The following is a 24,228-nucleotide window of genomic DNA, read 5'->3' as shown; positions in this document are numbered from 1 at the left end:
ACCACCTGATTTTCATATATTTACATATCTAACCTCTAAATCTTACTTTTTCATATTTTCACCCCCCAAATCTTTCACATCGCATCAAAAATTGTGTTCCAGTTAATAATAAATCATCAAAGACGGAGAATACAAATTTGCCTTAAATCTCCATATAATAAAAAAAAAATTCAAAAAACACCCCAAATGATAAAAAGATTTACATACATACCACTCATTTCTTACATAGCCACATAACTGAACACGTTAACTTCAACATAAATAAGCATTTAAAATTTAGGTGTTGGATATAAAGATGCATAAAATAGAATAAAATACATAACAAAAATGATCCCAAACAGACTAAGAAATCCAAAGCTCTCATAAAAAAAGCAGTAGAATTTCTTTTATCGTGAATCTCATTCTGATCAACAACAATTGAATTAGCCTCTATTTCTAGTTTCTACATTAAAAAATTATCCAAATATGCATCAATTTACCAAAATAAAACATTCTAATAATAATAATAATAAATAATAATAATAATAATAATATAATATATCTCACACAACACCTGAAGGAAGACGCAGAACAAGCTGCCCACCGAATACACTGAAAAATAAAAAAATATATATTTTTTTTATTAGAAATATATATAAAAAAAGAAATGATTTCAGTGTATACTTATAATTTCAAATGGATTTTACCTCTTCACATAATAATAACAGAAATCAGCAAGGATGAATGTTTGGACTATTTCAGAGAGGAGAACCATTGATGGCCACAAGCCGTATCCAAGAGCAGTCAGCAATCTTCCCCGTGTGTCCAATACCTGCAGCAAGTGCAGCAGTTTCAATGATAACACCACATAAAATGGAAGATTTACATACATGACGACTAAAATCCTATGTATTTACATATCTAACAACTATACTTCAATTTTTACATTTTAGGAGTTAGAATATAGAGGTATTTTCGATGTGATACTAAAGATTTGAGTGGTACAACTATAAAAAAAAAAAAAGAAGTAAAGTTTGGATGTCAGATATGAAATACATGGGGAATACATGGGGATTGATTGGTATGTATGTAAATGCACATTTAGATATATGCATATTAGAAAGAGAGAGTGATTAGAATGCATGTATTAAAAAAAAATGTAGGGAGTTGTTTGATTGGATGTAAATTAAATGCGAAATTGTTGTCTTTTTAATAGGATGCATTTCAAAAAACTCTTTTTCTCGTCTGTATCTTCTCGACGACTCACACAAGGTCATCGGCAAGGGAGGAGTCGTGAGAGGGTGTATGGATATGAGGATAGAGAGGCGACAAAAGTGAGAGAGAGGACGTGTGACATGCATAAAGATGGGGAAGGCGTTGCGGGCTAGGGGGGACAGGGAAGGGCGTGATCGACATGAAATTGATAGGTAACAGGTAAACGGATAATGGCAGTGTGACTTGGCAATCCGTAGGTGTTGTCGATTTTTACATGAGAAAAGTGTCAGAATAGTACATTGATTCGTTGCAGGGGGACCTTTTTTGTCCTAGTCCTAGAGTCAATAAAAGTATAAATTTAGTCCCCAAATTCATTTAATATGGGCTAAAATAGTCTTCAAGAATGACTATTTCAACCCCAATTTTAAAAACCTGGAGACTAATTTGACATTTTTATAGATTCCGAGACTAAAGCAGACCCATGTAAACACTCAATGGAATATTTTGGAGCTTTACTCATTTTCAAATGTAGGAAAAGATATTTCAAATCCATCATTTTTTTTACTTTGTAATTCCTTTGTTTCCAACCTAACAAAAAAGAAAGAAAAAAAAATGCAAAAAAAATAAAAGACAGAATATTGCACACTTCTAATGCATCCAACCAAACAGCCCATAAAGTGGACCCGCCCAATGAACCCACCAGATAAACCTTTTAGTTTTCATGACTTTTACCAAAAAATATATCTGCGAAGCGTCCGTGAAACAAGTTTCAATTGATGGGAAAACAATGAGTGAGTCATACACCATCTTGAGCTCGAGGACGAGTTTGAAGCCATCAAAGGTAACGTTCATGAAGTATTTTAAAAAAAAATTATCTAATTTATTTGGTCTTGAGTCCATTCACAAACATGAAAGTGAAAGTGTACGATTCATTTGAATTAAATAAATTCAGCTTCCTTTCTATGTTGAAACTATGCAGTACCAAAATTAAATTTTGAGTCAAGTTTATAAAATGATTCTCATTTTTCCAGAATATAAACTTAGGAATTTCTCACTTTTCTCTATAGCCCCATATATGATAATCCCATATGGAGGAAGTCATGACAATGAATGAACGAAGTTCCCATTCTCGTACGTAATTTTTTTTTTTCTTTTAAGATTTTAAATAACTCTTCTAAATGTTCAAGATGAGAAGGAATTCTGATCATTTGGGCATTGTTGAGATGCATGAATCCGATATTCTTCATCATTGCATGGGATTTTCGAACCTCCATTCCAGATTTCGTAGTCCATTAAACATCACGTGTTCACTGCAGTCCACGACTTCAAGTGGTTTCTCGTCCACCCCAACCAAATCCTATGATAGATCCCACAACACCTCCACACTCGATAACACAGCCATTCATTCAATTTTGCAGTAACAACTATAGCGATTGCCATGTTTAGGATAGAGAGCTCAATTTAGTTGTGACATGGCATGTAATTCTTGGCAAAATTGACTAAGTAGAGCAGCTTCTTGTTAGTAGAAACTCTAACTCAGGGATGTCAAATCAGATTTGTGGGTCAGGTTCAAGGCTGACCCGAAATTGACCCAAACTAAATTACTTGACCCGAATATTATATGGGTCAAAATTTCCAACAAACCCACCCCGCTTTCAACCTATCGACACAAACCCGACCTGTGCCATATATTTAACATAAGATGTAACAACTATTTGGGTTAATTTTGGGTAATTTCGAGTTTGTCAGTTGATTTTGAGTAAATTTCGGGTTAATGATTCGGTTTTGGGTCAATTTCAAGTTGGGTTCGTCAACCCGAATCTAACCCAAAAAAAAAAAGGTTTAGAATTCATAAAAGACAAACAACCAGTATTTCTCTCACGTGTACACGAAGATCTATACACGCTTTCTAGGCAGGTAGTTTAAAAGACAAACAACCACAGTGTTGCAAACTACCGATCATGAGCAGAAGCAAAAGTTTATATTACTCGCGAATAGCCCCTTAAAAGGGATGGCACTGAATGAGACTGTTGAAATTTGGTTTAGATAGAATTACGAAGAATAGGAGCACAAAAATGAAAGAAACAAACTATAAAATTTAAACAAAATTGAAAATTTAAAAATCATCTAATTAGCGGTGAATGAGAATTGAGGATGAATACTTAAACAATTGTACATTTTGCACTGAATGAGATGAGAAGTACAAAGAACCGAATAGCTGCGAACATGACAATTTGTTTGATGAGCTTGAATATAGCCTCTCATTGACTTTCAGAATAATCAAAACATGAATCATAATTGCTTCAAAAAGTGATTAAATGAGTCTCTATTTGAAAGCAAACGAATATCATTATGGGGTCAATTTGAGATCTCACTCGGATAAGAGTTAAATGCAAACAAATTGTAATAGTTTAAATACACACAATCAAAGATGAATTTTGAAGAATTCAATTAAAACTTTCTAGGCTTTCAAAGATGGATATATCCATGCCAGTGTTCAAATTTTAAACGATTTCAAGGCTTACACTTTTCATGAGTCTAGTTTTAATTTAGATACATCACCTCTAAAAACATGCACGTGCCTTGAGTTTCATGCAAGGGTTTAAGAAAAGGTGTGGTTAACAAAATTTTTAAATCTTTAAGATGTGCGCTCATCCCAAGATAATCTTTCCAGTGCTCTTGAACACATGGGCATGCATCTTGTAAACTCACCGAAATTTATGCAAGTGCATGGCGCAAATGCACCAAGATGTACACATAACAATAAAATAAAAACTTGTACGTGCTCCGACAAATATACTAAATATTCAATTGTAAAATCTGAGAATAATATGCGACCAACCACTAAGCTTTAATAGCGCACATGTACTCCAACCACTATGTTGAATGTCTTAGTATAGAGTCTGAGAATATTGCATGGGTTGAACACAAGTTTAAGATAAAATATGAACCACCTTGAGGAGCATGAGAGTTATCCAAAATTTTCAGAAATCACATTTTTTAAAAAAAAATCAAAATTATTAAATGCTGCACACCCTCAGGCGAGCCATCTTACTTACAAGGCAAGTCATAAGTCTCACATTTTCTAGTATGATCCTCCTTGCAAAAAATTGCAGCAAACAAAAAGAAATTCCTATTTAGACAGCCTGATCATCCTCCTCAAAATGACTGGGGTTAACAAAACTAAACCCCTATTCAGCCAATCTGATCATCATACTCAAAAGAACTCGAGTTGACGAGATTGATGGCTTAGTAACAATTGAATATTGAATTTCAATCAAATTGCAATTTGAAGGTCAGTATCCAATCTAGTGATAGGCTTGTTCATTACAAATTATAACTAAAAAGCTTGATTTCTAAAATTTAAATTATCCATCATGCAGCTGAGTTAATAAAAAATTTCAACCATAATAGCCTACTTTAGGAATGAAATTTTATGTTAAAAATATAAACTCCTGATTTGAGGATTATAAAGGGTAATCATGTTCTTAATTGTCAGAATCGATCCTCCATGCATGAGTTACAAGGATTCATAATACAGTAAATTTTCAAATGAATGCAAATTAAATGTTAATCATGAACCCGATTCTCTACAAATGAGGTAGATTGATAGGTTATACAATATTACAAATGAATTTAGCTTTATGAACCCAACTCTCGATAAGCGACAAAAACTCAATAAGATTCAAAGCTATTCAAATCTCCGTTGATGGTCGTGTTGAATGCAAGTAACAACCCGAGGGGTCCACTCATAAAACCAAGCTTTCAAGTAAAAAAAACCAAAATCAGTCCTTGAATTATGAATTTGAATGACACAACAGCTTTTATCCCTGATGGAGGTTGTGTTGAATTTGAATCTCATCTTAATAGGTTTGTTTATAAAATCAAAATTTTAAAATAGAAATATCAAAACATTCATGCAAAATGCTATCAGTTAAAGCTAAAGAGTAATCCTCATTCACCGTCTGCAATTGCTTGGAGAGAATGATAAATTCAATGTTAACTTAAGCTCATAATGAGCTAAAACGGAATCAAATATATTATAATGTTCACATTGACTCATATATCAATAAATATGTGGCTTGATTCATTTGTTCGGATTATTTGGCCAATCAATTCTACAAAAGAAGTGGTTACGACCAAAGCTATCTGACTAAGTGGTTTAGTCATCACGCTTTAATATATTATGGTCACACTTATAGTCCTTATATTTCCCAATAACTATGCCCCTTTGACTGGTAAATCATATGATATACTTAAAAGAGCACAAATCCTCTTTTAGTTAAGGTTTTACTTCAATTTGTCCCCTTAGAAAAACATTATCTCAAGTGTACAAGATCCCTTAGATGAAACAACTAATTATTGCTGACAAATATCATTCATTCCATCAAGTTAGATCAACTACTTCATCTAACTAAATAGATCAAGGATCGTGACAACCTAAAACAACATAATCATCATATCTTGATCAGGTTCATCATCATTCCCCCCACAATCAGCTCTAAACTTGGGATCATAAATTTCATAATTCAAAATTTAAGTTTGGTACTATTATATTCTGAGTAATTAGTACTCTAATGACTAGCTCTGATAGATATCAGTAGGGTTAATTAATCATAGGGGCTTACACCTATGAGAAAACTCAAACCCCAAAACTTGAAAATTCTCGCAAAAGGACCTCAAATTCCCTAGGTAGTGCTTTATCTACAATGTCATCTACCTTTTGAAAAATTGACCAAAAACCTCAGCATAAAACTCTCTCATTCATCTCGAGAGAGGCCGGGGTGTGAATTTTTTGTGCCCACATTTTCCTTCCACCATTAAAGTTCTCCAATCCACAAATTCATTCAGTACGCTAAGTGAATATGCCAAAGCAAAATGCACTGTATTTAACAAACCTGCTAAAAACCTGAAACATAACTAGCACAGAACTACACCGTTCAACATAACAAGAGGACACATAGAAATAGACAAGAAAGGCTGCACTGAAACAAACCTGAAGAACCCAATGGGCACAGCTCAAAAACCTGGCAATTCCTAATGCAAATACGTAGTGTGCAGTAAATGGCTCAACAATCTGCACAAATAAACACATTCAGCAGAAAATATAAAGCATATAATGTAAATTGATATAAATCATATTATTTCATATTTACCTTGGTGTTCTGCATCAAACGGAGCTGTGGCAACACAGAAACAGCTTCAAGATAAACACAGAAGGCCCAGAAAATCCTGTTAACAAGATTGTGTGATGTAGTTGGGTGAACCAACAAAGCTAACACTGCACAGGGCACAACCTACATATGTTTGTAAGGCGAAAAACTCAGTCAGCAACAGTTTGAAATATTTGTAATCCAATTATTTTAAAAAAAGGAAATTTAGATACATACCACAATATTTTTGTATTTGCATATCTAACACCTAAAGTTTGATATTTAGATTTCTAACACCTTGGTGTTAGAATTGAAAAAGTGTACTTCGCTTCTAAAAAGATAATATCTGATGTTAAAGCTTTGAGTGGTATGTTTGTAAATATGAATTTTTAGGTGTGACGCAGGGCTAGGGAAGCCAACCGGATGAACCGGCTCACAACAGACCTGGGACTTGATCTCAGTCTGATTGGGGACCGATCCAGGTCCCTGCTGGATCGGGCGGAATCTCAACAGGGTGGGACTAAAGCCCCTCCCTCCCTCCCTCCCTCCCTCCTATGTTATTTCCCTATTGAAGCCTACCTTTTCTGTTATTTCCCTATTGGAGTCTTTCTAAGTGCTGCTTTCTGGAATTAGGGCTAGCTTTTGTTTTATTATTGTTTACAGATTCCATGTGAGTCTCCTCTTCTCTTGCTAGGGCTGTATCCAATGGGAGGTGTTGCTTTGGTTGTATCCTGCTTAGCGGTGGTGTTTTTTCTTCTCCTATTTCCCTTCCTACCACTTTTCCTTCCCCTCCCTTCTTAGCGGTGGTGTTTTTTCTTCTCCTATTTCCCTTCCTACCACTTTACCTTCCGCTCCCTTAGCCGCCGACCACCCCTCCTCCTGGTTGGCCAGCCACCCCTTTTTCCTGCAGTATAGTTTGCTGTCCAACCCAATCCAGCGGCCAAACCCCACCTGATGTCTCTCTCCCTGCAGCAGCCCGTGCTGTCCACCAATGCAACCACTACTCCACAACCAGCCAAACCATTAACAGCAGCTCATCCTGCTATCCAGACCATCCTGCCAGCACCCAGCACTCCTCCACTTCCCTACCTCCTATCCTGTCGCTTCACTCCCCAGCCCCCAAACTGCCTACTAAATTCCTTCCCCAATCTACCAAACAACCCCCAATCCTTCCTCTTCCCCTTCCCCTTCCCCTTCCCGTTGCTGCTGCGCCGACGCAACCACCATCCTCGGGTCTTCTCTTCTGGCCCTAGCTGGAGGAGGTTGTAGTAGTGTAGTATATCCGTTTTGAGTCACGTTCTATAACCCAAATTCATTTGTTTAATAAAGTGCTTTCGTTTCCACTTATTTTTTAACTAATTAATGGCCTAACCCTAATCCTATATTAGGGTTTCCTAGCATCCACCACAAGCAAAAAAAAATTCTTTCCTACCACCAAATATCCTTTCCACTTCCACAAAGCCCAAACCATAACCATGCCACCAAAAAGATATATGTCTGAGCCTACCCGGGAAGAGATATAGAGAGAGGTTTGTCACCTTCAGTAGAGGCTTGTGGAAATTGATTAGATGATCCAATGGGATATTACCCTCGACCGATATCTAGAGAGTCGAAGAGAAAAAAGAGAGGAGGATCTGAATCCCTTCCATAGGAAGAATTTCAAGGATGTAGAAAACAAGCCACGGAGTTTCAGAATCTAGTATTAGAGTAGGCCTGAAGAGGGGTATCTGAATCTCTTCCACAGGGAGAATTTCAAAGAGGAGATATCCTTTGGAGGGCACAAAGACTTCGCATCAAAGTGGATCTGCAAGGGTTTGATGGGGGTATGGATCTAGAAAACTTTATTGATTGGTTGCAATTTGTTGAACGGAACTTCGAGTATAAGGATGTGTTAGAGGATAAGAGGGGCAAATTAGATGCTATCAAGTTGAAAAAAAGTGACTCTTTGTAGTGGGAGAACTTACAGTAACAGAAAAAAGGGAAGGCAGCAATAAGATTACAAGACAAGAGAAGATGAAGAAAATAATACTGAGGAAATACATCCCACTCCATTACAACCAGGATATATTTCTGAGGCTCCACCTACAGCAGATGGATTTGTCAGTAGAGGAGTTCAAGGAGCAGTTTGAACAGGTGCATATGAGGTGTGATTTGGTTGAGCCAGAGGAGCATACCATAGCTCGTTATATGGGGGGTCTGAAGCCCGCTATTAGCAACATAGTGCAGCTGCAGCCTTATTTATCACTTAAAGATGTTCAAACTCTAGCCTTGAAGATGGAAAGACAATAGGAACAAAACATGCAGCAATCGTCCTTCAGGCAGCAGTCGTCGGTGAAGCAGTCACCTATGCTCAGAGGTAGTGTTGTATCTTCTCCTATTCCCCTTCCTACCACTTCTCCTTCCCCTCTCATAGTCGTCGGCCACCCCTCCTTCTACTGGGCCAGCCACCACTTTTTCTTGCAGCATAATTTGGTGTCTGACCCAATCCAGCAGCAAAATCCCACCTGACACCTCTCTCCCTGCAGCAGCCCATGCTGTACGCCGATCCAACCACTGCCCCGCACTAAGTCGAAAAATTAACCGCAGCTCTTCCCGCTGTCCAGACCATCCCGCCAGCACCTCTTCCCCTTCCCTCCCTGCCTCCTATCCTGTCGATCCACTCCAGCCCTCATACCATCCACTAAATTCCTCCCCAACCTACCAAACAGCCCCCAATTCTTCCCCTTCCGGCTTCTCCTTACATCTGTGCCGACGCCACCACCGTCATTGGGTTTTCCCTTCCAGCCATAGCTGGAGGAGGTTGTAGTAGTGTCGTATTTCCGTTTTGAGCCGCGTTCTGTAACCCTAATTCATTTGCTTAATAGAGTGATTTTGTTTCTGCTGATTTTTGAACTAGTTCCAGTATTAAGGTGTTAGATATGCAAATACATAAGAATTGTGTGGTCTGTATATGTAAATGCGCCTAAAAATAAAGAGCGGGGGATGGAGGGAGAGGGGGACAGTAAAGGCTCTCAATAGAGGTATGTCGACATCTCATCAATCACGCAACAATGACAACAGAATTAATCAGTCAGGCACCAAGAAAAATGCCCATCATTCGCATTCTGTTTTCCATGTCAAAAGTTTTTTTTTTTTTTTTTTAATCACTTTTTTCTTTGTCGTTTCCAATCAATATCCGTAAATAACGGGTACAGCTCGAATCTTTGCAGAACAGCACAACGTATATCGTTTCAAATTGAAGAAAATGAAACTAAAAGTTTGAAATTAAAAGAGAGTTAAATCATAGAAGTAGAGTTTTCCAGCTGCTGTAAAAAAAATGTGGAATATAATCTTCAAAAGCATTTGTAAATCAGAAACAATAAATTTAAAAAACACGAAAATAACAAAAAATACTAAATCGCTAGATATGAAAATATCAAAATGGTATATAGCATCCAACTCATGGGCAAAGCTTCCTTGGGCTGTTCAAACAAGCCTGTGTAAGCTTTCAGATTGGCTCTGTTATCAATTTTTCAAAACCTACTCACGAAGACATGAAGCTCAACAAAGTAATATCTGATCAACCCAACTATTAAAATATGTTATGAGTCAAACTAATTTAGGTTCTTATTAAGCTATATTTGGTTAGAAAAATATTCAAAAGATTCTTAGTAACATTTTGCACATAAATTAATGTTATAATTCATCATATTTCTATTTGACTCGCTTGAGAGAATGAAGAGACTGGTTGAGCTTTTTCAACAAAAATAAACTAAAAGGCTGCTACGCCTTGACAACTTGAGGCGTATTTAAATTCATTCTCACTATAAAAAATATGCCACAAAAATCAAAGCTTCCACCTAAGCCAACATGTAACCCCATAAGTTTGAAACATTTTAAATAATTTTTCAAAAAAAAACTCTCTGTTCTGTTTCCCTATTCTTTACTAATTTTTTAAATTTAGGGACTTATTTTTGCAAATTTGTAGACTGGAATGTAGACTTGAAGATTTAAGCCAATTTGGAAGAATCAATTTAGTTTTCAATAAGGAAGATCTACAATGAAAAACTTATGTGTGAAAAAAATTAAGGAAAGTATAGATAACAAGGAAAATATCATCAAATATTTTTTATGGATCATAAGAATTCATATTATCGAGTACCATAGAAATTGATATGATGCACATTAAGAAAAAATATAAAGAAATATATGATAGAAAACAAACTAGTATTATTAGAAGTAATTATGGAGTCACTTTAGAGTTCCCAATTATAATTAAATTACTTCAAGATATGAAGTTCTTGTCTTAAATCCTAAAGATGCTTACAGAAGACATACAGGGAGAGGTATCTCGTGTATGCTTAATCGATGAAATAGTTCTAATTTATGAGACATCTTCTGAAATTCATATAACCTATATTTTGGCTCCTTAATTTTCCATTTTGAAGATTTAACAACTCTAATGCTTTGAGAATTTAGCAACATGTTGAGAATTTGTAGTTTTCGTTTCCTTTGTAATCCACTAAATTTTAGAATTAAAATGAAACACAAATTATCAACCATCTCAACTCCTAAAGTTCATAAACTATCTACTAAAGTTTTACATTAAACAACTCAAAAATCTAAATTTAAATTTAAATCAAATTTTATTCAAATCTTTCAACAAATCCTTAAATCCCCCCATAAAATTAGCTGCCTAACATAAATCCAAATTCAAACCTAACTAAACCTCATCCAACTGATTCTCTTTCAAATCACGCCTAAGCTTGACAAATATTCCTAATTGGATAAAAACAAGACAAACAAATATAAATGAATATTCAAATTAAATTAAAGGATTGAACTATAAGTGTGCTTTGCAAAAAGAAAGAAAAAGTAGAAATAAATAATTTTGTAGATGATCCTCATCCTAAAATTAAAACAAAAGTATGGTGTCAAGCAGTTTATCAATTCTACAACAGGTCTATCAAATCATCTGTTATCCATATCTCGGTAAATTCTATATCCACATTCTCCAAAAATCATTTTATTAAATATGATCAATCCTTTGGTGCATCGACTATTAAGGTTATTTGTTACAAAAGTCAAAGAAAATGTCATATCACCTTTTGATGTCCTCATAATATTATATCATTTGTGCAAGAATCTAATGAGGTTCCAAATTTTGAAGACAAAAATATTAAAAATTTTAAAGATAATAAAACTTCTTTCATATAATATGAATGCACATAACAAGCTAATATTATACATGGTAATGTCATAAAATTTATATTGATAATTTCAAATCTTAAATTGAAACTAAAACTAAAACTACATGTGACATTTAAAGAAACATACATAATTTGAAATGTTTTCTTTACAGGCTAGTATCTGACCCGAGAGGAAGCGAATTTTGGTAGCTTAAAAATGTGTTTGACCTGAAAGATAACCCCTTTGCGGTTCTCTATTAAAACCATGTTGAATCGAAACACATAAAAATTAATCACTTATTTTTTAAAATGTGTACTTTAATTTGCATATTATTTTGTTTTTTATGATGAGATCTACCTAACCATTTTGTTGAAATTTAAATAAAAACAATTTACTTGTAAATGAATTTTTAATTCATCTAATTCACCCCATTTCGAGTGACCTATAAGTCATCAATTGACTCCATTCTTTTTTATGATTTATCCATTATAAAGGCTTAAGTTATTAAATTGCTCAAAAAATGCATTATATGATTTTCTTGAATTTTATGATGAGCATTTGCATGAATTAATTATTCTTTGTAAATATTTTTTATTATACATGATGAAAGATAAAATATTGTCGAACAAACTCATTACCATATTTGGAAATTTTATATGAATAATTATGATATAGTTAGCCTATTTTGGCGCATTATTTGCACTCCATCAATTTGTCTACTGAAACCATAAGAATCTTGTATGTTTGCACATATTTTTTAGTTTAGCAATGGTATGTGTTTTTTTTTTAATGATGCTAGTCTATTACTAATTTGAAGAACCTTTAAGCTTATTGCGCCTATTATCATTGCTTCTATGGTTGAATTTTATGTAAATAAAAAATTGTTTCCTTCTATCATATACAATTGGTAGCATCTAGAAATGCTGCAATTTTATTAATAATATGGATATATCTTTTACCTTACAGAAATTATATAGTCCTCATAAGGAAAAATATACTGCTTCTCCATTAGCCTATGGAAAGCTTCCACCACCCTTACTCTCCATATAAGAGTTATTCCCATCCCAAAATAATTAATGCAATCCATCATTGTCATTTGATTAATGATGATTGGGATAGCAAGGATTTAATCATGTATCAACAGTTCATATAAATTCAACAATTCTCTTAATATTATCTCTTACTCTCATCAATTGATAAACAGTATTGATAGTTTCGACTTCTAGTTGTTAGGTTATTTCTATAAACAATCCCTTATTCCTTATAAATATAACATATATGGACAGTTCCCATAATTTTTCTCAATAATTTTTTCTTCTACTCAACATTTCTAATGCTTCAAAAATTCAACATCTAAAACTTGACGAGCCGTTATTTTGATTATTTTTTTTTATTTCAATTCCCAATTTCTTCTATAGTTTTGTTGTGTGTTGCGTCATCAAACATTTACATCTCCATTTAATTTGTAATAAGACCCTTTCATAGCCCATGCTAATGTAGAAAGTTATCCACAATTCCAATCTCCCAAGTCTAAAAGAGATATGAGAAGGAAAAATGTTGTGCATCTTCTTGCATCCATATTTTGCCATAAATTCATAAGATTTATATGGAGCATTCAAATTCTTGAGTAATACTATAGGTTTCATATACACAGGCAAGTGTAACTTGTTTGCGTTGAGGCCTCTTTAATTTTAAAGATAAAAAGTTGAAAAAGTAAAGATTATGAAATGTGGCCATGAACCTCAACAAATTAATATATGATTAGCTCAAATAGAATTTATGTTTAAAATTCTAACTAATTTAGGTTACATTTAATATATTTAGGTTCACCACACTCATGAATAACCTACCTACACAATTTAATATTACAATTGTTTGAATCCTAATTGATTGATTTGATACAATGTGGAAATTGGTTGAATTGGGCCCATCTTTTTTTGGAAACTGGTTCAATCACTTTGGGCTAAATTACAATAGAATTGGCTGACGTTATGCCATTAAAATTAGTTTTGTTACCCAACAACAATAACAATGTAGAACATGCTTAAGACAGGATATAGGTGCATAAAACAGACTAAAAAATGATGCAGATAATATTCACGAGCCATGAAAATATTCAACAAAAATATGTAAAATATACAGGTTAAAAAAAAAGGAGAGAGAAACATATGAAATGCAATCAATACATCAAATGGTTTGTTCAAAAAAAGTAAATTAAAAAAAAATCATCTTAACACGGTTTTATCGCTTCAATCCATATTTTTTTAACAATTCCATATATTGCAGGACAAATCCAAACAAACATCCAGGAGAAAAACAAAATATTACCACATAGTATATTGCGAAATTGTCCTTATCTTCCATGTAGCTTGATTTTAGTTTAAAACGAATCATATAAATAACCCACAGTGTTGTTACAAGAGTGGCAGAATCCAGCAACGTGTGTATATCATACTCCATAACAAAACTGCAGTAAAGTCTAACAGATAAGAACAAAGCTGTTAATTCCTGAGACTTGAGGGATAGTCCTGCAAAAACACAGTAGTTCATATCATGAAACATGAAATCGAATCAAGAGTGATGGAAATAAATTGACAGGTAAGCAGATAGAAACATGAAGATGCAATACCCACAAAATAAAAATTATTATAAGGGCATTGACATGCATACCACCCATTTATATCACCCAAACCTTTCACATCGCATCAAAAATACCACCGTTTTAACTTTTAAAAAGTGGAAGACACCTTTTCTTGCACAGGTAAGGCGGCATGCATGTAGAAATTGAAGTTTACGTGTTAGATATGTAAATACATCGGAATTAAGTTGTATGTACGTAAATCCTCCAAAATTATTATAGTTTTCAAGTGATGATTCCAAAATGAAGGCCCTAAGAAATCAATTTTCTAGCAATTCAAGCCCATGGGCGTTGAAAATTTATGTGGCAGCAAAAGCAGAATATAGTTCATTTCTAGATTCACATTACCACGTACTGATAGAATATCAAAAAATTAATGCCACCTTAAAGAAATATGTAAATAAAAGAACGGGCTTGAATTCAGCTCGAGATGCATATGTATGTAGAAAAAAAATTTTAAGGTGTGCATTTAGGAATCAGTGTACCTAGAGAGCAAAGACAATGATGCCTGTAAACTAAGAATTTGACTCATAAATAAAAGTTATTTATCTATCTGTATACATATTAAGTGTTCATTTCGCGAGCTTTTTATAGCTTTTCTCACCAAACATCTGTCATAATTTTGTTTACGAATAATTTAAGATTAATTTTATACAACAAAATCTCCTAGAGTGATAGCTATAAGAAAACTAGTATGCAACTTTAACCAAAAAAAAGATTGACAACAAACACCTGCACCTACCTCAAACTGACCTCTAAGATCAACAAGTTAAACCAAGCTTGAATCTAGATCTGATTCAGCCCAGCTAAAGCTCAGCTTAGCTTGAATCAAGATCGAAACTGGCATATTTCTATTGATCTTGAGCCAGTGTAATTTGGTCAACATTAAATAATTAATTTTAGGAATATAATAAGTAAATATTATACAATCTATGCTATTCATTTCCACCTATAATTTGATGAAATAATAGTAGGAAATAGATGAAACAAATTGAACAGGTAAAGTTCAGAACATGTGAGAAAACTAATGAGAAATATAATGGTATAAATAAAGCTGAAAAGTAAAGATGGTTTAACCATGGTTTAAAATATCTTTTCACTGAGTTGCTCTAAGAAAATAGAAGGCTGCTTTTGTAAATGCTTATTTATTTACTCCCTGCAAATAGTGAATAGCAAGCTTGTCTCGAAGAACAAATACTGATCAACTTTAAAGAACAAATTAAGTTAAAAAATGCAGTCCATATACCCTTAACTTGACAAACCATAAAATTTTGAGTCGGATGTACGTAAATCATCCTAAAAAACATCTTTCTGCTTCTTCTAATTTCAGCCACAATGAATCAATCAGGTAGCATGGAAAATTCTAAATCCCCAATCCAACATTCATACAACTAAAGACCTAGGGCAACAGGAAGAATAGATTAAGGAGGACCAGAACACCAAACCGGCACATGTTTTCTCTTTGGTGAGCTTGTAAATGAGCACCGAGATTCCAACGGCGTGAACGGCCTCAGAGGCGACGAAAAGATTATCGTGGTCGTGAACCACGAATCTAAGGAAGGCGAGTGCTGCCATCCCGGTGACCACGGAGAGGAACGCTTTGATCTTCGGCGGCTGCTGCCGTACCCATGCCCACACCACGCCGATCGATCGCTTCGAAACCCTCATCCTCAACGCCGATTGCTCGATCCCTAATCAGCTCACCACAAGAACAAAAACCTATCTAGAAGAACGAAGAGAGGGGATCTTCCTACGTTGAGAACCTCTGGTGCAGGGATCGGATCAGTACAATGTTCCGCCAACAGAGTTGGAGCTCGGAGCTTCGCTAATGGCCGAATCTTTGGAATTTTTTTCTGAACGGAAAATTTACAGTATTTTATGACACAATTATTGTATATTTAATATTCATTTATATAATATTTTAATATCATTATCACATTAACATTTGAATACATACAAAAATTAAATTTTATTTTTAAAAAATAAATATTTATTGAAATTTAAATAGGCATAATTATATAAAAACCACTTAAAATATTGGCATTTATAAATTAACTACCCAAAGTAGGGTTGGGTACATGAATCTATTTTATCCCGTATATCCTATCGAACTGATGTATTTATGTTTGTCACCAACAAACTATTGAGAACTTGATAAAAATGAAAAACAAAAGTTGGTTGATTTGTAAATAGCAAATTTTGTGTGGTAAATACATAATTGTGCAATTTAAATAAGTATTAAACATTTAATTATTAAATAAATAAGTTTTTTTAGTTTGTAGTATTAAAAATATAAATATATGAAAATTAGATGATATATACATAAATCCTCTAAAATAATCTAAAGAAATTTAATTATAATATCTTATAAATAAACTACAGAATTCATCAGTTTAATATTTTTAAATTTGTTGATTTATTAAGTTTTTGTTAAGCCTAACTAAGGGTGAATTTTGGGGGTTGTTTCTCAAATACCATAATAACAAGGGGTGTTTGCATACATACCACATAATTCTTATGTATTTAGATGTCAAAAAATCTAAACTTTCATATTTACGTACATAACTCTCGAATAATTAGTATCACATCAAAAATATCAATATTGCCTATTTTTTAAAAGTAAAATACATATTTTCATGTATAAATTATGACATCGAGATATTATAAATATAAATATGAAAGGTTAAGTATTAGATATGTAAATGTATAAGAATTGTATGGAGGATGTGTAAATTTTCCAAAAAAGATAAATATAATAAATGGAATAACATCGTTTATAATAAGTCGTGACATAATGGGGAATATAGCAGTGCTCAAATAGATTTCTAATATTTGATTGTCCCATGTTGAAAATTCTTAAGATCATTATAGATTATATCCATTTATATGATTTTTATTGTTACAAGCTGACAATCATTTTAGTATGTAAGGTCACGTAATGTCCATGAATAATGCCCAAATCCTATAAGCATTGAGAAGAAGAGGGAGAATGAAAGAGAGAGTTTGTCCCCTCTCTTCTTCTTCTCCTCTTTCATTTTTACATTTGAACTATATTTATAAGTCATGAGATGTCTTTAATCTTAATATAAAAATATACAAAGGTACATAATGGTAAGTCATATTTATCAACTTACGTCATATCCTACAACTCTATCATCTCCAACGGTTTTATTTCACACCCAACGGTTTTATTTCGTGCCCAACAGTTTTATATCATGTCTTTCTGTGTAGCTGAAGTCGAAAGTTAGGCTCAGTTCGCCAAATTAGCGGGCGGGATTAGCTCAGCTCAATTCTGCAGCTTGATAACTTAACGGACTTTTTTATGTGTATATATTCAGTTCTTTGATTCCCTCATCTCTTTGACAGACAACTGCGAAAAGAATAGCAAATTAAAAATATGAAGTTATACATTACACGTCCCTATAAGACAAATGTATAATTCATTTATCCGAGAAATAAATTTGTTGATACAAATTAAAAATTGAGTGTTGTATTGCACTGTATATTGATCATTCATATATATGGGGGTTCTTAGCAATCTTACAGAGAATCATCCTAGGGACATTTTGACTATATATTTGAGATTTCATCCTAAGTGCATTATGGCTCACCTTCATACATTTTATAGGTGACTTAACGGTCTTATAGGGCGAGTTCCCTGAGTATTATTAGTAAGAAATAGATTTCATCATCTTTTTATAGGACTAGATGGATTGTTTCCTTATAATATAACTCATTTATAAAGAAATTAAAACAATTTCATTGAATTCAAACTATCTCTCACCTAGGGGTACTTTGACTACACCTACAGAAAGCAGCAACCGTAATTTTTCAGCTTTACCTATATTAAGATCTCATGGTCTTCAATCCCTTGATTTCATCCTCATTCAACCAAGTTATATTTCGAAAAGTGATTCCTCAAAATCGTCCCTAACATTCGGATATTGAGTGTGGTAGAGTCTAAAATTTTGGACAATTTTTTGTTTACCGTAAAGAAGCTTACTTGTGAGGAGCAAGTTCCTTGATTTAAAAAATGAAAATACAAATGAAAAATTATATAAAACAAATTAGAAGTAGTGGAGTTTAAAGAATGTAAAAATAAAAAATTTAAGGATATGATATCTTATCTCATCCAGTGCAGATTCCTATAGTGATCCTTGTTGTCCCTCCGAAGATGTCTAAACGTAACTTCAAATTTAAGTAATGCATCAATGTTCACCGCACCTTTCAAGATGTTGAATCTTTTTAGAATATAAGGTCCCATAATGTACGCGAGTTATGCTCAAACCCTATTAGCATTGAGCAAAATAGGGAGAAAGAGAGGGAAGGGAGGAGGAACCCGTGGGAATAGAGAGCACTGTCTTCCCCATTGTTTTTACATTTGACCATATTTATAACACTTATGTCTTTCTTTTTCATGATGCAAAATAAAATTATAAAAATATACATAATGTTATATCGCATCCTGCATATATATGTCACATTATACAATTTTATGTTATGTAATGCAGTTTTATGTTAAGCCCTTCCACGTAGTTGAACTTGATAGTTTGACAGCTCGACTCAGTCCGACTGCATTGATCGTTGGGCTTAGTTCAACCACTTCAGCAAGAGGGACAAGTTAGCTAATTTTGACCATTTTGATTGGTGGGCTCAACTTAACCACTTCAACAGGAGGACTCAATTCGACCACTTCGTTAATTCGTGAGTTTAGCAGCTTGATGGCTTGGCTCAATTCGGCTTGGTTTGACAGCTTGATAGTTTGACGAACCTTTTTAAGGGTATAAACAAGCATTATGAAAATAAAATAAAAAATATGTATTAGTTACAATTACTTTTTTTTTTGTTCAACGTAAATCAAAATTTGCATTTGTGTTGAAGTTTTAAAAAACATAAGAATGCCTATTTTGATAAATTCATTATCCATCAAAATCAAATGAATTTCAAATGCATGAAGAACTCACATGTCACAATCTCACCTTCCTCATTCACCATCACCAACTCCCTCCCGCCCCTAACAGCAGCTAACTGCTCGTCGCTACCCACCATTGCTAGTCTTCACCCAGTGCCTACTGTCATTTGACACTGCACGCTACCACCTGTCGATATATTTAAATGTTGTTCAAATGTACCCCGGCAGACAAAAAAAGTATTTTAATTATTATTATTTATATCCAGTCAAATTACTTAAACATTTTAAAAAAAAATACATGTATTTCATTCACTCTAAATTTTAACATATGTGTATTTTAAAAACATCTAAAAAATAGTCCTAAGAATAATGCTTCAATCTTGAAAGGACTTCATAGATTTTTTTTTTCTTTTATAGTGAATAACATACATATCTACAAAATATCTTCTATAAGTTACATTAACGTGTTAGTATCCACATCAACAATGCATAAGAAATAAATAAATAAAATAATAATAATTGCATTTAAACATTTTAACCATGGACTGACTCATTTAGAAATTATTGTCATCCACATCAATAGTTTTATGCATTCCATTTTTTGGTCAACCTTATCAATTCTTATTTTTATTTATTTATGTCAAGTGTTGTTTGACAAATAAAATAAAATTTTAACAAATCATTATCCATGTAAATTTACATCTATCATTTTCTTTTTTAACGCCCGATTGTATGTTTCCATCTCCATTCTCTGTTCAAATTATCTTATGTTTATTTTAAATTAACTTACTTTTATAGACATCACTCTTGATCTGTCAGCAGAAAATTCACTTGATCAAACATAAATCTTGATCCAATTATGATAAGAAAATTTTCATGGTTAAACTTAATATCATTCAAGCTCCGATTTTAAAAAATTTATAGTAAAATTGAACATTTGATTATTAGAACTAGATGTCACTAAAAACATTGCAATCCGGCCCGACTAAACTCAAATCAAGCATTTGAAGCACGACTAAAAGCTTTGAGGAATTAATTAAAATGTCAAATGATATCTAAATTTAGCATAATTAAAGGTTGACAAAACGAATTCAACGAGCCCAATATCACTCAATTTTTAGGTAATTATTAAGGCATTTAAATGCTAAAGAAATAATGATTGATCAAAAAATAGACATGAACCATCCAATGAAATGTTTTTTTAATTTTAGCTAAATTTACTTAAAATACTCTTCCAAAATCCTATAAAAAATAATGACATTTTTAACATGTGAGAAAAATTTAAGAGCTAAGTGAAGCTAACGACCAGTGACCATCAATAATTGCCACCAACCACCAGTAATAGTAGTTGTAACCCAGCTAATATCCTACAGTTTTTATACTTTGATTATTACTATCAGGTTATTATTAACTTATCTTTATAGTTCAGTCGGAACTCTATAATCACATATGTTTCACTTAGAGAGAAAAGTGAATCTTTATACCTTCCAATACATAATAGATAATTCTGACTGGCTAGATACCTTGATGGCTTTCTTTCTGGATTATTTATTTTTTACACACACCTTTTTCCTTAATGTACATCAAACTAAAAATCACTTACTTGGTTTGATCAATTCATAATATATTTTATTACATTTTTCATTAGCACTTTTAAAATAATTTATTAACTAGTTATCATTTAATAATGTTTCAAAACATTAGTTTTATCATGTATTAAGAATGACTCCATCATCTTTAATCAAAATTCCTATTACCTTCATTTAATAAAGTTTTAAAATATCTTATCTCTTGCATAATACATTGAAGAGATTCAACTAATGTAAATTAAATGATTCCTAAAATCCCACTGAAAGGAACCATAATTTTAGTATAATGGAATTAAACATGAAAGATCACTTTGAAAAGCTTTTCCTACCATACTGTAGCTAAAAAATGGAACTGACCTCAAAGGTTAACTAAACCAAGCAAGATATAGAAAACCAAGTAGAATCTTCTCTGCTGCCATCCCTCCTCATGAAAGCCAGGCTAGAAGAACATTCTGTATTGAGAGCATAATAGTGAGTTTAAGAAGAGAATAAACAAAATAATGGCTGCAAAATCAAATATTAACTAAATAAAAATTATATTCATACAAACCGGTCTCAATAAGCCAGTCAGCCCAAACAAGCCGTCTAGAGTTAGTGAAGCACTCTGATCTGCAAAGAAACATGGCGCCTACCCCAACGAGTCGACCGCCAAATGTATTTCTTAGTCCTTTCCACACATGTATTGCTCGTTCTATAGCTTTCTTTGTAGCGCTTTGAGACACCTGATCCTAACTTAAAATAGTGGATCCTGTGGAGAGCCAAGAATTTGGCAATTTTAACTCTTTTTCCCCATGTTCTCTCACTGCAGTATCATGAGCCATATTTTTGTGAATTTGTTTCTTTTGCTCTGTCTCTTTCCCAAATTTTCTCATTTCATCTGAATCAGTATGTTTTGGTTATAGCCCACAAGCAGATCAGGATTCAACAAGTTGCAAAGTTCCCAGCAAAAAAACACATATTCAGAAAACAAAACCACCTAACTTGTGCATTGTAACTTAGTCATCCTTAAGCAACCTTCCAATCACCATTCTTACACAGACAACCATAAGCTCGTTAGGTGGAAGCAAACAATTTCAAATTTTGTCAGCTCCACTATAAACCTCAGATCACCCAGCATCCATAGTAAACTTTAAAAACATTGATTTCAATTCTGAAGCCAAATCTCCCCTTCCAATCTTATGTAACTCCTTCAGCGCCTTGATATAAACTGGAAAGTTGGGCTTGAGTCTCTTCCCCATCATCTCATGAAGAACACCGGCTGCTTCTATCGCCCTCCCTGATAATCGGAAAAGATCAGCCAATAAGCTGTAATTACAGTTGCTTGAACACTTATCCTTCACACTCATTTCAGTAACATAATTATACGCATCTTCAACTCGGCCAGACCAAAATAATCCTTTAATGAAAGCTGCATGAGTAGTGGGCCTTGGCTTAAGCCCCTCAGACAACATCTGGTTCAGAAACTCCATTGCAAAATCCAATCTTTTAGCTTTACAAGCATGGGAGGCCACCACCTCATAGCTAACCAAATCTGGAACATGACCACCATCTTCCATCAACTGGAGAAGTTCGCAGGCTTCAATAACTCTGCCGTTCTTAAATAAGCTTCCAAGCAAGTAATTGTATGATTTGGTATTTGGATCACATCCATGTCTTCTCATTTCATCAAAAGTATTCATTACCTCGCTAAATTCACCATTTCTACACCTCGCCGCTATCAGTAAATTGTAATGTGAAGTTTTTCTGATCGTCTCCTCCATGACAAAAGATGCGAATTGAAAGCAATTCATGGCGCAGAGGAGTTTGATCAATGAGTGAATACCAGAACTTCTGCAGGAACCTCTTATGGAACTTAAAACTTCAGTTACTCTTTTAACTGAATCCTTCATAGAAGAAGAGCTGCAGAACTCTAAAAAGGTGAAAGCTTTCTCTGTTAGACAATACCCTTTATCCGAAAGCTTGCTGAGTACATCAATCATGGAAGTATAGTCCTCTGATCTGCCAAGATTATTCACAATCAGGTTATAGATTTCGGAATCAGGTTTAAAACCGGGATTAGAGTTCACTACCCAATCGAAAAAACGTGCTGCAGAGACACCACGATCATTCAGAACAGAAAGAACCTCGGTAACTGTAGCAGAAGAAAACATGAGCTTCAACTTATCAAGTTTGGGTTCCATGTCTTCCGCATTCCTTGAAATCTCCTCAACAATCACAGCAAGTTTCTCAGGCCCCAGACCAATATTGCAGGTCATCGAACTTCTTCTATCATACCTCGCCATGGAGCTGAATCTAACCACATAATGTTGCCGACCAGGCATTCGATAAAATGACTGAGACGAAGACCGAACATTGGCGGGCAGATTAATGGGAAGTAGTCGACGAAAGAGAAAACCAGTGCGTGTAAAATGAAAGTAGGAACTTGCAGACAATGTGAGATTGTGAGCCAGAATCGGACTTCCGTTTGGAGAAGAAGGTTTAACGTTAAGATGAGGAGTGGGACAGAGGCTCATGGGGTTAACGCACTTGGGGTTAGAGTTTCGAGGAGAAAGCATGTACCTACAGCGTAGGAGAAGGGTCCCTGCGTTGCCCTTTTTAGGATCCATGGAAGAAGAAGATGGGAGGTTTCACAGCGGAGGGGAATTAGAGTGTAGAAATAGATGGCATGGATCTGCGTGGAAGACACGAGTGTGAGATTATGGTTCTAATTTGATAGATGCTTTTAGCTATTACAAATTTTAATGCAAATTTCTCTCTCTCTCTCTCTTATTCATTGAGTGTGATTTGCGAACAAATATGAGTTCAATATTGTAAAAGATGCATTAAACATGAAATCATGCCTAAATAAGAAAAAAAACACTCCAATGAGAAGCACCAAGCCTAAAGAAGCAACAAGCTGTTATGTTAACTTTGAAATTTATAACGATCGACTACGAAGCGAATAAATATAGCACGAGAAAATTCACACAAAAAACACACAGATTTACGTGGTTCGACAAATTGCCTACATCCACGAAGTTGCAGAGGATTTTACTAATTGAGGAATTTACACCATTTGATCACAACTACAATTAAAGGATCTCTCACTTGCTCTTTCTCTTTTCACCGAGATTCACCCCAAGTGCTTCGTCTTCAGGAAACACCACAAACAACAATTCCTTCTTAATGTCTTCACCTCAAGCAAGAACTCCTTCCTGACTTCACCGCGAGAAAGAACTCATTCTTCCTGTCTTCAACACAAGCAAGAAATCCTTCTTTCCTATCTTCAACGCAAATCCTTCCTTCAACATTAGCAGAAACTCGAGTAGAGGGAGCGGAGGAAGAGAGTTTCTGTTTCGCAAAACCAGAGAATGGAGAAAGGAGTAATCGCGCGGGAATTTCTCTCTCGGCGGGCTTCTTTCGCACGCAGGGACGGGAGAAATCGCAAACGGACGGGGAGAGATAGCGAACGGGAGAGAGAGAGATAGGTTAATCGCGAATAGGAGCGGTTCGCGAAAAATAGGAGCGAGAGAGACGGGAGGGAAGAAATCGTGCAGTTATTCCCTTTTTTTTTTTTTTTTTTTTTTTTTTTTT

General features: G+C 34.2%; 2 protein-coding genes across 4 annotated transcripts; both read right to left on the bottom strand.

Moving 5' to 3' along the window:
* Positions 1-363: 363 nt before the first annotated feature.
* Positions 364-16,013, bottom strand: LOC110027134 (putative ER lumen protein-retaining receptor C28H8.4). Its single transcript, XM_020728437.1, has 6 exons — positions 15,600-16,013; positions 13,845-14,044; positions 6,351-6,491; positions 6,191-6,271; positions 687-811; positions 364-591 (listed from the first exon to the last, which is right to left on the bottom strand). The coding sequence occupies exons 1-6, from the start codon at positions 15,820-15,822 to the stop codon at positions 543-545; spliced, it is 819 nt and encodes a 272-aa protein (XP_020584096.1). The 5' UTR covers positions 15,823-16,013; the 3' UTR covers positions 364-542.
* Positions 16,014-17,317: 1,304 nt separating this feature from the next.
* LOC110027131 (pentatricopeptide repeat-containing protein At1g09900-like) lies at positions 17,318-23,369 on the bottom strand. Of its 3 annotated transcripts, none has more exons than XM_020728430.1 (4): positions 21,206-23,369; positions 21,013-21,107; positions 19,119-19,253; positions 18,743-18,925 (listed from the first exon to the last, which is right to left on the bottom strand). In XM_020728430.1, the coding sequence occupies exon 1, from the start codon at positions 23,259-23,261 to the stop codon at positions 21,762-21,764; it is 1,500 nt and encodes a 499-aa protein (XP_020584089.1). In that variant the 5' UTR covers positions 23,262-23,369; the 3' UTR covers positions 18,743-18,925; positions 19,119-19,253; positions 21,013-21,107; positions 21,206-21,761. The 3 variants fall into 3 exon arrangements, with proteins under 3 accessions (XP_020584092.1, XP_020584089.1, XP_020584091.1); XM_020728432.1 differs by having other exon boundaries at positions 19,134-19,253; XM_020728433.1 differs by lacking the exons at positions 18,743-18,925; positions 19,119-19,253 and adding an exon at positions 17,318-17,524.
* Between the last annotated feature and the right edge of the window lie 859 nt (positions 23,370-24,228).

The sequence above is a fragment of the Phalaenopsis equestris genome, unplaced genomic scaffold (genome assembly GCF_001263595.1).
Source record: "Phalaenopsis equestris unplaced genomic scaffold, ASM126359v1 Scaffold000414, whole genome shotgun sequence".
In the NCBI taxonomy this organism is placed as follows: Eukaryota; Viridiplantae; Streptophyta; class Magnoliopsida; order Asparagales; family Orchidaceae; genus Phalaenopsis; species Phalaenopsis equestris.
The sequence above is the reverse complement of the archived record's forward strand: the minus strand, read 5'-3'. Positions and strand labels throughout refer to the sequence as shown.

Bases quoted from the DNA above. Each gene is read 5' to 3' on its own strand.
- LOC110027134 (XM_020728437.1), bottom strand. From the start codon at position 15,822: ATGAGGGTTTCGAAGCGATCGATCGGCGTGGTGTGGGCATGGGTACGG. The intron at 14,045-15,599 runs GTTTGGTGTTCT...GTGTTTTTGCAG, and splicing joins CAAAGAGAAAACATGTGCCG to GACTATCCCTCAAGTCTCAG. The intron at 6,492-13,844 runs GTAATATTTTGT...AAACATATGTAG, and splicing joins ATTTCGCAATATACTATGTG to GTTGTGCCCTGTGCAGTGTT.
- LOC110027131 (XM_020728433.1), bottom strand. From the start codon at position 23,261: ATGGATCCTAAAAAGGGCAACGCAGGGACCCTTCTCCTACGCTGTAGG.